The sequence below is a fragment of the Callithrix jacchus genome, chromosome 5, assembly GCF_049354715.1.
Source record: "Callithrix jacchus isolate 240 chromosome 5, calJac240_pri, whole genome shotgun sequence".
NCBI classification, from domain to species: domain Eukaryota; kingdom Metazoa; phylum Chordata; class Mammalia; order Primates; family Cebidae; genus Callithrix; species Callithrix jacchus.
The window spans coordinates 9903638-9918718 of record NC_133506.1 but is presented as its reverse complement, the minus strand read 5'-3'; the positions used below and the strand labels follow the sequence as shown (position 1 = coordinate 9918718).

General features: G+C 48.2%; 1 protein-coding gene across 1 annotated transcript in view; it reads right to left on the bottom strand.

Moving 5' to 3' along the window:
* TGM3 (transglutaminase 3) overlaps positions 1-15081 on the bottom strand; it is a 131686-nt gene that overhangs the window by 3218 nt on the left and 113387 nt on the right. Inside the window, exons 8-11 of the mRNA XM_017971902.4 lie at positions 11759-11862; positions 9400-9645; positions 5480-5788; positions 2258-2415 (exon numbers count right to left, since the gene is read on the bottom strand). Coding sequence (XP_017827391.2) covers positions 2258-2415; positions 5480-5788; positions 9400-9645; positions 11759-11862 — 817 coding nt within the window. The remainder of the gene's footprint in view (positions 1-2257; positions 2416-5479; positions 5789-9399; positions 9646-11758; positions 11863-15081) is intronic.

Below are 15081 nucleotides of genomic sequence, written 5' to 3'. Positions count from 1 at the left end.
CTCCTCTGTGCAGGGAAGAATGCAAGCCCACAGCCAAGGGACAGGCTCTGTTCCAATCCAGCCCGAGGAAGGGGCTGTTTCTTTGCCACAAATATTGGTTACCCACTAAGACACTGTGCCATGGGAGACAGTGATGAACTCAGAACAGAGGTAACACCTGCCCTCGTGGAGTTTATGGTTGGATAGAGGTTCACAACCAAATAATCGCACAAAGAAAGATAATATTCCAGCTGGGAGAAACGCCTTGAAGGAAAAGGACAGCAGGTTCTCAGGGTGTATAACTGAGACCAGACCTAATTTGGGAGCTCAGGAAAGGCCTCCCTGAGGAAAGGACACCCTGCAAGGGAAGTAACTTACTGTCCCAATGACAGAGTTGGAGCAACTGAGACTCGGATTAAGGGACCTGCTCAGTGTTACTACTAATCAACGGAGGGGTTTAGATTCAATGCCAGATCCATTTGGTTACAGGGTCCAAGGCCTGAACAACCACCCCTCTCTCCTGCTCCCAGACTGGCTGCCCGGTCCCTGGCTCTCTAGCCTCTGAGGTAGGGACCAACTTCCTCATTCTGAAGCACAGTCCAAACTAACCAGGACAGTGGAAGGATGCAATTGCAGGCCAGCTATGGGAGAACCAGGCCCCGTATCAGAGGTAGCACCCTAGATCCCCCTGTAGCCAGGCTACAGCTTAGGGAGGGGTGGGCCAGGGCAGCCATGAATATCTGGCTTTTCCCGGTTTCTGGGGCTTGGGAAGCCCGTGGCATTGTGATGGTTCAGGGAAAGGCAATTTCTATCTAGACAGCTGGGGCAGATGCTTGGTAAGCAAATGAGAGAGGGCAGGGCCTGGCCCATGAGGCTCTTGGTTGGGCCTCAAGGGAAAACCTCATGATCTCTGTCCATTTTTCTGTCTCCTTGTCCAGCCTTTTGCATTTCAGACCTATACTGCCTGGCTTCAGCACCCTCCACCCTGGGCTGGAGAGATCAGGCATGGGGGCTGCTGGGTGAGGGACAGGCTTGGATTTAGCACAGGTGCTCCTGCCAGTGCTGAGGAAGGGACAGAGTGGCATGAGGGGCCTCCCACAGACCTGCAAGCCCCCATGCCTGGGCTTCTGAAAAAGAGCCTGGGGGTGAAAGCTGCAAACAAAAGGAAGCCCTCTGAGCAGAGAAAGAGTGATCCTTGTTCTCAGCCACTTTGAAGATCCTGTTGCTGGCTAGTGATGTACCAGGGTGCCTTGGAGGGGCATGGACTGGGAGTCCCAGGATGCCTTGAAGGGGCATGGGCTGAGAGTCCCAGGATGCCTTGGAGGGGCATGGACTGGGAGTCCCAGGCTGCCTTGGAGAGGCATGGGCTGAGAGTCCCAGGATGCCTTGGAGGGGCATGGACTGGGAGTCCCAGGGCGCCTTGGAGGGGCATGGGCTGAGAGTCCCAGGATGCCTTGAAGGGGCATGGGCTGGGAGTCCCAGGGCGCCTTAGAGGAGCATGTGCTGGGAGTCCCAGGGCACCTTGGAGGGGCATGGGCTGGGAGTCCCAGGGCACCTTGGAGGGGTATGGGCTGAGTCCCAGGGGGACTTAGAGGGGCATGGGCTGAGTCCCAGGACGCCTTGGAGGGCATGGGCTGGGAGTCCCAGGGCCTGAGGTATAGTGTTGGCTCTGGCAGAAGCCAGCTCTTCCCTTCTCTCTGGACCTTGGTTTACTCATGTGAAACGAGAGCACAGGAGCATGTGACAAGGCTCCTAAGAGTCCACAATTCTGTAACTCCAGGGTCTAGACAGCAGAGAGATGATGTGGCTCATGCCTGTTTCTGCTCTGGTCCATGAACAGGGGGCTGGGCTGTGGCCCTGACATGTCAGCTTGCTGTGCCCAGGACCCACAGCTGTGCCTCTCTGTGGTTCCCAAGCCTGGCATAACCCAAAACACAGCAGATGCTCAGTAGCTGAGTGAGAGGGGAATGAGCTGAAAAGAGTCCCTCCAGCCCCCTCCCCAGCTGATGCCCCCAGTGATTCTAAACTAGAACCTGAGAAGCAGCCAGGCAAATGCATGCGTTTATCTCACCAGACGGGGAGCAGGAACACGGGCCTGAGTGGGAGTTCTTGGCTGGTCTAATTGGCAGAGGCTGGGCCTGAGCCGGACCCAGTTCTCTGTCCCTCCCAGCAAGTAAAAAACTCTCCTTTGCAGTCTGGGAGAGCTGTGGCTCACAGGGACAGTGGGGATCATGGGAGCTGGGCTGGCTGGGGGGCAGCACCCCTTCCCTCCCATTACCTCCAGGGTCAGGGTGGGGTTGTCCAGGATGACATCCCGCTCCACCACCACCTCAGGCTCGTCCGGGACCTTGCACACGGCTGTGATCCGGATCATGTTGTCTGACTTCAGGTACTTCTCATACTGCGCGTACGAGATCTTCACGGGATACTCTGCCTCTGGAAGGAGAAGTGAGGGGATCGGAGTGCGGGGAGTGGGGATGGCTTGTGAACCTTCCTCAGAACTGATGCCAAGCCACCGCAGGGCGAGCTGGTGGGAGGATCTGCAGCCCCGGGCTGGACTGAGCCCTCCTTGGGCCAGGTGCTGTGAGAAGCATCCCCCTGGTCAGGGTGGGCTCCAGAGCAGGGGCCAAGGAGACCCCAGGACTCTCTCTGGCTGGGCAGATTCCCAGGAGGATGAGCTCACAGGGGATAAAGATACTGCTGCTTCCTCCCCACCCTGAAAAGTGTTGGAGGGCAAGTGTCCTTTTTTTTTATTTTTTAAATTATTTGTAGAGATGGGGTCTCCCTATGTTGTCCAGGCTGGTCTCAGACTCCTGGACTCAAGTGATCCTCCCACCTTGGCCTCCAAGGTGGGATTATAGGCATGAGCACTGTGCCCGGCCATAGGTGTCCTTTTGAGGGGCAGGGAAAGAATACAAATGCCACCTGATTGCCTAACAACAGTAGCAATCATGACAGTAACACAAATAATAAGTAGGAAGGGAAGCCGGGGTACTGGCCAAACACTTAGGATCCTCCCAGTTGTCTAATAGCCCGGGGTTCTATTGCCACTGCGTCCCCTTCATGCCTCAGGTCTCTCCTGCTTCTAAATTATCCACACACCAGCCAGACAAAGCCGTAGAAAGCTGTTTTGTGTTTTTTTTTTTTGAGACAGAGTCTCTCACTGTCACCTGGGCTGGAGTGCAGTGGTGCGATCTCCACTGCAACCTTGGCCTCCCAGGTTCAAGCGATTCTCCTGCCTCAGCCTCTCAAGTAGCTGGGATTACAGGCACCTGCCACCATGCTCAGATTTTTTTTTGTATTTTTAGTAGAGATAGGGTTTCACTATGTTGGCCAGGCTGGTGTCAAACTCCTGACCTCGTGATCTGCCTGCCTCAGGCACCCAAAGTGCTGGGATTGCAGGTGTGAGCCACCCCGCCCGGCCTAGAAATCTGTTTTGTTTTGCTTTGTTTTGTTTTTTCTTCTAAATCACTCTTCTTCTGTGTCACATATCACTTCAAAAATCTTCTGTGGCTCCTTGTTGCCTTAGATACAGTTCGGACCCCTCAGCCTGGCCCTGCGTCACCTGTCCCTTAAAAGAATCTTCCTCAGTTCTTGTTCTGCAGACAAAACAGGCACCTTTAGTCCCCATATTTTGACTCACAGCATTCCCCCAGATAGAAATTCCTCCGCTGGCTTTTCTCCATGCATCTGGCTCCTTCCCCATGCTTTAAGTCCTCTCTTCTGACCCTGTGAGCCACAGGGCCCCCTCCTCTGATGGGCTTAGGTGCTCTCCTCCCTCAGGCTGTCATGCTGGGTGGCTTGGGGTTGCCCCAGAACCCACAGTGTCACATACTCTTTTAGGTAAGACTCTGCAGAAGAAGCTGCCTCTGCTTTTAGCACTGGAGGAATTTGCCATCACTGCCCCACATGTGGAGAGGGCAGGCCCTTGCATCAGCTGGTCCCAGCCTCACCATCAGTGACCACTGAGGTTCAGAAAGGGAGGGAAACTTTGCCAGGGTCATCCAGCAATGACTTGGCAGACAACCAGACTCTAAGACCACTGTATACCTGCCTCCTCTCTCTTTTCCAATCAGTTCTGCAAAAGGATTTTTAAAACAATTTCCATCCTGTGAATTTTTTTTTTTTTGATTTCCAAAAGTTGTTCTTTTGGCCAGGCATGGTGGCTCATGCCTGTAATCCCAGCACTTTGGGAAGCCAAGGTGGGAAAATTGCTTGAGGCCAGGAGTTTGAAATCAACCTGGGTAACATAGTGAGACCCCATCTCTACAAAAAACTTGAAAAATCGGCTGGGCGTGGTGGCATGCCTGTAGTCCTAGCTACTTGAGACTATAGCTACTTGGGAGGCTGAGGCAGAAGGATTGCTTGAACCTGGAGTTTGAGGCTGCAGCGAGCTATGATCAATCACTTCAGCTTCAGCCTGGGAGACAGAGCAAGACTCTGCCTAAAAAAAAAAAAAAAAAAAAGAAGCTCTTTGTTTGAGTTTCTAAGGTCAATAACAGCCAGGCAGTTGCTTCTGATATTGAAAAGATTTCTCTTAAAATTCTGCCAGAAGACAGATGGTTAGGGGATACTACCTTCTGACAGGTATGACACCTCTCAGTTTCTTTGGAGACAGAATCCTTTCAAGATGGGCTGTATAATTAATCAGTTTCTATTAGTCCCTTATGTGAAGCGAATAACCACCCCACCCTTGTTAATCTGGTTTGTAAGTCCAAACTTTTCATAAGAGCTTGAAGGATTTTACCAGTGTGGGCACACCTGCATTCTAATCCTTCCACAGACAGCCTTTATCTGCTCCACCTTGTTCTCTTCCCATCCCTGCTACCCAAGGGCAAGGAGTCATGGTTCCTCCCAAATGCTCAGACCTCTAAGAAAGCCTGTCACTGTTGTCAGGATTCCAGAAAATCTACCCACCCCGTGGCAGCTGTGGGGGAGTCCTGGGCCAAGGTTTAGGGCCCCGTGGTCATTGCCACCTTCCCAAGGTGAAACTTGAAGAGTGATTTGTTGTGGGGTGGGGTGAGGTGGGTAACAGCAATGCAACCTAGAAAACAGAGGATGGCTCTGGACTCAGTATCAGAAAACCTAGGACCAAGACCTATGACACTTTATCTCTGAAGCAAGTAACAAATATCTCCCAGCTTCCCTTTCTGCCTCTGTAAGATGGATTGAAAATCTGCCTTTTTTTTTAAGAAGGTCAAACTGTGTGAGTTGGTGTATACCTGTAAGGGATATTGTGCCATAGTTAAGAACTGCCAAAGCCTCCCTCCTTCCTCCCTTGGGGTGTAATAGGATTTTGGTTGGCACCACCCTGACATTTGGTTGGCATCACTCTGCTCACAGAGACAGCAACTTCCAAAGCATTAAGTCGTGGCTTAACCACAGGGGCTGATGGCTGCTCCATTCTTAGCTAACCTGGAGCCCCGCAGACACCCTGCAGCCCCAGAAGGCCATTGGCTACCTTGAATTCATGGATCCCTCCAACTGAGGGATGCTTTACCTTCCTCAGGGTCTAGGGACATTGTGGCAGAGTCTTTCCACACTTCATGTACAAGTGTGCCGTTGTAGACGATGGTCCAGGCTGTCATGTTCACTGTCACTCTCTTCCTATCGCTGCTCAGGTTTTTGAGCTGTAGGACCAGGTTGACTTCTTTGCCCACTTCCAGCGAGCCAGTGACCTTGAACTTCCCACTGATGCTGGGCTCCTGTTCCTCTGTTTCCGAACCCGTTGAAGACGTTGCGCCAAATGATGCGTTGGGTTTAAGTTTCCCCAAAGCCTTTTGGAACACTCCTCTTTCCTCCTCAGAGCCTGTGTGGTGGGAAAAGACAGAAACACCCCAGAGATGTGGAGGCAACCTGGGGAGAGGACAGTGCTGGCTTAGGTGGCCTAGTCCTGGACAGGTGGCCTAGGACTTGTGCTGGCTCTGCAGTTGCCTGAGCAGGCATTTGACCTCTGCAGGTCTCCTGCTCACCCATCTTAACCTGAGACTCGCAGACCAGCTGGTCTTTGGTGCTTTTCCAATCTGCTCTCAATTCCCCGGAATCTGTAGAAAGGTTTTATCAGCGCCTACACACAATTACTATGTGGTTTGATCATTTGCTTGTGTTAATTAGGTTAGATTTCATTTTTTTTTTCTGGTAAAAGGTCTCTTGTGAGACTTAAAGAACAAACAGATAATTTCAAAGTAAGTCCCAAGAACTAAGCTGAAAAAGATTAGAGTATATTCATAAGCCAAAAAACAAGGTGATGATTTAGAACTGACCTCATTGTAAACTATATTCTTCTGGCTTGTTTCTAAAGGTGCCTTGAGAGTCAAGGAGTGACATTTTGATGTGTGCCAGTTGACAAGGACTTCCCATGGCCAACATGTTTCCAAGTTATGACTAGTTGAAATTGTCAAGAGATTCCAGGCGTCAAAGCTGCAAGCTCTAGATGAAAGGATGGGTTTTCCGACCCTGACTCAGGCTATGGGCACTGCTGAGTGTGACGGCATAAGTGGCCCACAGAGAATGACAGGGATGTACCCAAAAATGACTCTCAGCGCACACAGAACTGAGTAACTGACTGCAAGCCTCTGAGCCAGGGCTGACTGAGCAGTTCACAAAAGGCTTGACCTGAAGATAGATCTAGGAGAAGGTGCTGACCTTCCAGGAACCCAGGCAGAAGTGCACAAGGAAGACTGACCATGTTTACTCTGCAGACCACACTTACGTTCTCCCACTTTCCCCAACAACCTGTGAAATGCTTAAGGCACCAGATGGCTTTTTTTTTTTTTTTTTTTGTAGCAGGGTGTCACTCTGTCACCCAAGCTGAAGTGCAGTGGGCATGATCTCAGCTCACTACAATCTCCACCTTCCACATTCAAGAGATTCTCCTGCCTCAGCCTCCCAAGTAGCTGGGATTATAGGCACCCACCACCACGCCCAGCTAATTTTTGTATTTTTTGTAGAGATGTGGTTTCATGATGTTGGCCAGGCTGGTCTTGAACTCCTAACCTCAGGTGATCCTCTCACCTCAGCCTCTCAAAGTGCTGAGATAACAGGTGTGAGCCACTGCACCAGGCCCCGACGACTTACTATAAGCACTTTATGATACAGCAACCCCCTTCCTATAAATTACATGTGACTTGCAGAGAATTCAGAGGCCAGTTTATCCATGCCCATCAAGTTAAGACCCGAAGAAGAGACACAACTTGTCCAGACCACTCTGAGATGGACTGGGCCACTCATCTGCAGAGGCAGAGAGGGGGCCAGTTCCTTGGTGTCTGGACCCCTGGTCTAAGTTTCCTCCCACACACCCTGCTAAAAAGGAGGCAGGCAGCCAGATTACCTAAGCTGCTAGTTCCGGGTGGGCTGGGTTCCTTTTGATGCCTTCCCATTCTCTAGTCCAGTTGTAAGTCCACACCCAGAGCTGAAGGCAGTGCACGGATCTGAGCCTTCCGTGCCTGGGACCTCGAAGCCGGTGTGTTTGCACAATGAGTCTCGGAGCCTCGATGCCTATATAGGTCACCTGCTGGGCTTACTCAAGACTAAGCTTCCTCCTGCTGTTTTCTCCCTTTGCTGTTGTTATTGCATCAATACTTAGCAACCTATTTTATTGGCTTTTCCTCCCTGGGGCCCTCAGAGAGAAGCTAGAATCATTAGGTAAGAAGATCTGGGCAGCATCAGGCAGGGTGATCTGTCCTGTCACGTTCAGGGCTGGGGCATTGCCAGGAGTCCTCCAGAGACCCCCTTCCCCCACCCCCACAATGGACCTGCTCGTTCTCCATAGTTTAGGAGGTTTGGCTGGGACGGTCAGAGATCAGGTAAGGAACCCCACAGGATCATACAGCCGTGCAAGTGTGCCTGCAAAATAGTCACCTTGGGAGGTTATTGTTCCTTCAAGGCTACAGATGTTCAAATTGATAAAGATTAGCACTGCTATTTATCAAGTCTTGACTATATGCCAGGCATTGCACTTGGTACTTTGTGTACATTGGCTCATTTAAATCCCACTGAGGACAGGCTTGCTCTTCTCATTCTTCAGAGAGGAAACAAGGGCTCAGCAATCAGAGGAAACTTGCTTGAGGTCACACAGTAATGGCTGGTAGGGCTGGAGTTCACCTTGTGCCCCAGAGTTTTTGCTCCCTGGGCCCCTATGCTTGTTTCTACGTCATAACATTGTTGAAAATACTTGTCCTACATCTCCACCCTCCACACCCTTGGCCCATCTGCAGTGTCCTCTGGTGCATCCCCAAGGCCCAGCATGAAGCAGATACTCAGTCGGGGCTCAGAACATGTTTATTGACTGAGCGAAGGTATATCTGACCTCAGTCCTGGGGATGACCTGCAGAGGAAGACTGGGGCCAGATTGAGGTCACCAACCTCATCAACCTAAAATTGTGCCTCTGAATGTTCACAAATACCAGCACTGGAGGGGCACCCACCTGGACTTGAAGTGAGACCCCATCTCCTGCATTCAGCTTTCCTCTTTTGTAAACTCAGCCAATAGCAATAGCCAACAGTCACTTAGAGATTCAGGGCTTACTTTAGGGGGTACTGTGTGCACCTTTGTGAGAATGCTTTTCTTGACCCCTCAAAATTAACTGTGAGGATCAATGGAATGAAGCATTTCAAAGCATTTTCGAAAGAGTGAAATGTTGACCCCATTAAGGAGTGACTGTGGCCTGCAAGAGCAAGCACTAAATTATTTTTGGCTGTTTCTAAAAGTGAACTTCAACTTCAAATACAGAACTTTTGTCACCATTGAAAATCCTCAAAGAGATGCACTGCTGGTTTCAAAAGCAACTCTGGGCAGTGAATATAATTGAGTCGAGGCAGCCTAGCAGCAACTGGCCTTCCAAGGTGACTTTAGGGGACCAGCAACATATGGCTGCCTGAGATTTCAAGGCTCGTGCATTCATACCATGTAATCACACCTCACCTGGCCTCTCAGGAGACCTCCAAACGTGCACAGTGCGAGCCCACAACTCTGGGTTTCTTTGTCCATTTCTTTGTTCAGATGGTTTTCTGCCTGAGTTTGTCAGAGGCTAGGGGCGCAGACTGATGGAGAAATCGCTCCTAAAGCCCTTGGGGGCCTTTCAAGGGGGCTGTGTCTCTCCCTATGATGTCCAATCATGGTGCTGTCGCCCCAGCTGTGCAGCTGAGACAGGGACACAGCTGGAGATGGGCTGAGTTGACAACCACCTGTGCCCTGCAGCAAACTTCCACTGGCCCAGCAGCTGCCCATGATGGTTTTGCACCTGCTGGAAACAGTCCTGGAAGGTGGTTGTTAGGTGCTAGGGAGCAATTCTATCATTCAGGGAGAACTGGCTGCCAGTGTGGGGCAAGAGGAGGCCTTTTCTCCTCTCCACCCTCAGAGCCATCCTCCTTCCACTGAGCCAGCCCCTCACAGTACCACCCCGTCAGTGCCCCTCCTACCTTCTGGGTACTTGTACTTGTCTGTGATGTCCATGCGAGCGTTGCTGCCCACCGCCTTGGTGCTGATATACCTTCCAATGCTGCGACTGTCCACAGAATTCTTCCTCTGTGTGCCGGTGTTGCTATCAAACAGCCAGGTGATGCGGTCGGCATTAACCTCCGCGAAGATAAAGGGCATGTCGAAGCTCAGGTTCACGTCACCCTCTCGAATGCCAATGACAGAAGCGGGGCCGCACTGGAACACTCCTGGAGGCCAAGATGCAGAGGCTCAATATATGCCAAGGCCACAGCCTGCCCAGCGCCCAATTCCCAAGGGCCTTCCAGGACCACTGCAAACCCCTGCCTCTGCCCCTCCCAAATTCCTTCACCCCTGACTATGTCGCCCTCATCTGGCATTCCGCAGAGACCTCCTGGGCTATTATTCTCTTGCTGGTTGAACTCACACTCTCCCTAAGACCACACATCCCACATTCCACAGGCACCTAATCCATGCTGACCCACTGTCCTTGGTCAAGAGGAAAGTCTCGCCATCTTGTGTTCAAGGTGGATGCCTTACTTTTTCTTTTTTTTTTTTTTTTTTCTGAAATGGAGTCTTGCTCTGTTGCCAGGCTGGAGTGCAGTGGCACAATCCTGGCTCACTGCAACCTCTGCCTCCCAGGTTCAAGTGATTCTCTTGCCTCAGCCTCCCGAGTAGCTGGAACTACAGGCGCATGCCACCATGCCCAGTTAATTTTTGTAATTATAGTGGAGATGGGGTTTCACCATGTTGGCCAGGATGGTATCGATCTCTGCTTGTGATCTGCCTGCCTGGGTGGCTGCCTTTTTTCTACCCCTGCAACTCATTCGTGCCTAGAAGCCCATCACCTTCTTATTCCTGGAAGACTTCCCCGAACAGGCAGCCTACAGGGGCCTCTTGTTCCTCTGAGCTCTCAAGCCTGACCATTTCTTCCCTCCCCTTAGAATTCAGCATAGGAAGCTTAGATAGGTAGGTAGATAGATGGATAGGTAGGTAGTCAGTGCCTTTCAATTTTTTTCTCCACAATCCCTAGAAAGAACTACATTTGACATCTTGGCACACATATGATATAGAAAGAAAAGTTTCATGGGACAGTGGTCCTTAGTCTAACTATATCTAATGAACCTGGATAGTTTATGTTCCTTTCCCCCTTTCCATTCCATTCCATTTTTCTTTCCTAAAATGATGGCCACAACCCACTAACTAGATTTTATAACTACTAATGGGTTGCAATGAAAAGTCTGGAAAATAGTGGCCTAGCAAACATCTCAGTTACCTCCAAGCCCCCAAATCTAGTAACATACACTGATTCTGGTAGAGGAGCTAGGGGTTGGGGGTGGAGTAAGACTTAATTTTCACTGTTAGTTCTTTAGAATAGTTTAAATTATTTTCAACTATGTGCATGTATTACTTTATAAATCGCTAATTGCTTTTTTTTTTTTTTTGAGACACAGTCTTGCTCTGTCTCCCAGGCCAGAGTGCAACAATGGGATCTCGGCTAACTGTAACCTCCGTCTCCTGGGTTCAAGTGATTCTCCCACCTCAGCCTCCCAAGTAGCTGGGACTACAGGTGTGTGCCACCATGCCTGGCTAATTTTGTATTTTTAGTAGAGATCGGGTATCACCATGTTGCTCAGGCTGGTCTCGAACTCCTGACCTCAAGTAATCCACCCACCTTGGCCTCCCAAAGTGCTGGAATTACAGGCACGAGCCACCATGCCCAGCCCCATAAATCACTTTTTAATGTTTCAAGAAACAACTGAAAAAGAGAGTAACAGACAAGACATATTCTAGAGGTCAGAGGAGGGAAGAGAAAAGACTCCTGGAGAGTCTGGGACCCAATCCCTGATGGGGCAGGAGACAGAGAAAGGCCAGAGGAGGAAGCAGAGGCCCGGGATGGGGATGGCAGAGGCAGCCTGTCTAGGGGGGAGCTTGGCATGGCAGAAAGAGCTGCTGTGGGTGGCGACCAGTGGAGAATGTGGACTAAACCCCAAGGGCAACAGGGAACTGCAAATTTTCTGTGCTGGGAGGCAGAGGCTGCTACAGTTGGTGCAGGAAAATCATTACTGGAAGAGGAAGGCTCCTCTCTCTGCTCGCCTGGCCTGTGCCAAGGCTCTTTGCAGCAACAGTGGCCATTGTGGCTGCAGGGCAGGCACTCACTTAAACAGCCGCCCAAGCCAAACAAAATTAGCAGGGGAGATCTATTTTTAAAACTGTTTTTGTTTTAATCCTGTCACGCATTCCAGAGAGGGAGAGGGCTTTGGAATTACTACCCTATGCTGCTATCCAAGGCTGTAAATAATTGTGAGGCTCACAACTTAGAACCACACCCAGAGAAGTTACCTTGGCTCCTTTCCTGCGGGGTAGCGTCCAACACCTGCCATCCACCGTACGAGGGGCCCAGGTCAGACCTCACAAACCAGCTTTCATTCCAGACGTGGAAATTCCTGCAGACAGAACCAGAGACTGCAGTGCTTGCCCAAGACCCACACAGCAGGTGAGCAGCAAGACAACACATTTTTACACCTACGTGCATTGAGTGAGTTTACCCTGTGACAGCTGTTATGCTAAGCCCTGGTGAGCACGGTCCTGGAAATCCTCACAGCACTGTGAAATGGGTACTATTTTTATGCCCGCATGGCAGGGTCAAAATCTGGACCCATGTATGCCTAACTCCGAAGTCAAAGCCTTGACCAGCATGCACCTTTCTAAAGAGCAGAACAAATCTAAATTGGAGCCAGCTACCTAGGGGCAAACCCGCATAGCTTTCTCCCTGCGCCTGGTGGGGTATGCTTCTGTGCTCTATGTAGGCTGAAATAAATGGGGTTGCAGCAGGACTAACTGGCCTACCTAAGAGCCACACAGTCTTTTGGCTGGGGTTTGTATGGAAGAATGACATCCGCCAGTCCTCAAATATTCTTTGTCTTGTGTCTCAATTTGTAAGCCTCAGTCACCACAAGGCACAGCGAGGTAGCCAAAGTCTTATTCTGTTTCCCAGTTCTGCCCTCCTCTCTCCTTCTTTCTACTCCTATGGAAACCACACTGGTCTTGGTACTTTTCAGATCAACATGAAGAAAATACAAGTCCGATATAAATCCAAGTTCTAATCAACATGGAAAAAAAAATTCTATACTCATGAGGTGGAAAAGATAGTTCTAAGCAAACTGCGCACTGCAGAAGCCATAAAGGAAGAGACTCACATATTTGAGCATCTAAAAATATTGAAGTTACATGTAAACAAAAAAACAAACAAGAAACCTGTAGTTCTGTTTCTGGTATGGAGGATAAGCTCAAAACAGAAGAATCCTTTTGCATATAATGAGAAACTGTGGAAAAAAAATGAAAAACTAGAAAATACAACTGAGCATGATCAAAGCACGAAGATTTTGAAGAGGAATCAGAACGCAGAGGGAGCTGCACTTTTTATGAGTTTGCTCTAAGGAAAGGCCACAGTTGGGGCAAAGTGCATGGAACAGGAACTCAATGGGCAGCCCACAGCCTTCTGACCTGAGGAAGCAGGAACAGAGCCTGGGCCAACCTGGGTTGCTGCAGAGTGAGGGCGGATTTCTGCCCAAACCTCTGGGTCACCCTCAATCATGCATGTATGAGGCAGACCGCAAAGCGTTCAGTTGGAGATAAGAACACTGAACCGAAAGCAGAGCCACTGACTGCCTACCATAGGGGAGAAACAGTTTGCACGTTGAGTCACCCAAGGTACACGCTAAAACAAGATAACAGAATTCAGACAAATCGAATGTCTGGGGTATGAGCCAAAATTATTCAACAAACAAAGAGCCAGGACAATGTGACTTATCCTCAAGGGAAAAGACAGTCCACAGAGACCAACCATAAAATAATCCAGATGTTGGAATTGTCAGACAAAGACTAAAGCAGCTACTGGAGCTAGGCTTAATGAAATAAAGGAAAATATGCAATGAAAAGAGAGAAACTTTTGGCAGAGAAATAGAAAATATGAAGAAAGAACCAAATGGAAAACTTTAACTGGAAAAAAGACCAATATCTGAAATTAAATGATGTAACAAATAAACTTATTAGCAGAATAGAGATGACAGAGGAAAGAGTCAATAAATTTGAAGATAGATGACTAGAAATTATCTAATTCAAAGGCCAAGTGAGACAAATGATTGAAAAAAATAACACAGAAATATATGCAACATACATGCTAGATATTTACTGTATCATTATTATAATGTACTTACAAATCAATAAGCAAAAGCATACTTTCTTTGAACTAAGTGCTGAAAAAATAAGAAATAGAAAAAGAAAAACATGCCTATAAATAGCAATGAGAAGTCAATTTTTATAAGAAATACAAATAACCACCAAACATGCGAAAATAGTTTTAACCTCAGTACTATTAAAAGAAAATTAAAATGACAAAGAGGTAACATGACAGAGATACATAGATTACACCTATTAGACTGACGGAGATTAAAGCATAGGGTGATACTCATTGTTGCACTCATTTCCAGGTGGGAAAACAAGCACTGTCATACTCCACTGGTGGGAGTTTAAATTGGTATGACCTTCATGGAAAGCAATTTGGCAAGCAATATAAAAACCTCTAAAAATCTGCATACCCACTAAGCCAGTAAGTCCAGATCTAGGAATTTCTCCTATGGAAAAACTCGTGTAAGTGCACATAGGCACATAGATGTATATCTAAAGGTGTCCACCGAGGCATTGTTCGTAATAGCAAAAATGTTGGAGCAAAAGTTCATCAATAAGAGAATTGGCAGATGAATAGTGGTAGAGCCATGCAATGGGATATCAAACATTTGTCAAAAAGAACAAGCAAAATCAATCTAGTACTTACAGGGAGAGATGACTAAGATATCATGACATAAGAAAATCAGTGTGGCCGAACATCGTATGTTCTCTCTCATAAGTGGGGGCTAAGCTATGAGGATGTAAAGGCATAAGAGTGACACAATGCACTTTGGGGACTCAGAAAGAAAGAGCGGGAAGGGGGTGAGGGATAAAAGACTACAAATTGGGTGCACCAAAATCCCACAGATCACCGCTAAAGAACTTCCTCATGTAACCAAATACCACCGGTTCCCCCAAAACCTATGAAAACAAAAAAGGAAAAAGAAAAAAAACCTATGTGTATATATGTAGATGTACGATAAATCCTCCATCTATTAAAAATTATACATAAGACGTTGGAGAATGTTAGTCTCCAATAATTCTATTTTCTTAGCTATCCACCATTAACAGTTTGGTGTATGAATTATGAAAATAGTGCATAGAAACTAAGTTTTATGTTACTTATTTCTGTAATGTTTTTATTTTCTGTCATGTGAATTACTCATTACTTCTGTAATTAGAATATACATATAATATGAATGACCATCGCTAACACAGTGTTAACACAGAAAGTTGTGCTCTGTGTTATTGCATATAGTAATTTATTTAATCCTTACAACACCCTAAAAAGCAGAAATAATTATTCTTCCCCATTCAACAACTCCAGAAACTGAGGTTCAGAGAAGTTAAGTGACTTGCGAAGGTATTTCAGTGAGTAAGCAGAGTGGGATTTGAATCCAGGCAGATGGGTTAAAGAAGGGGAATAGTTAACAGTAGGTTCCATTTTATGTAACCTGATTTTACATAGGTTCCATTCTATATCACAGAATATGATG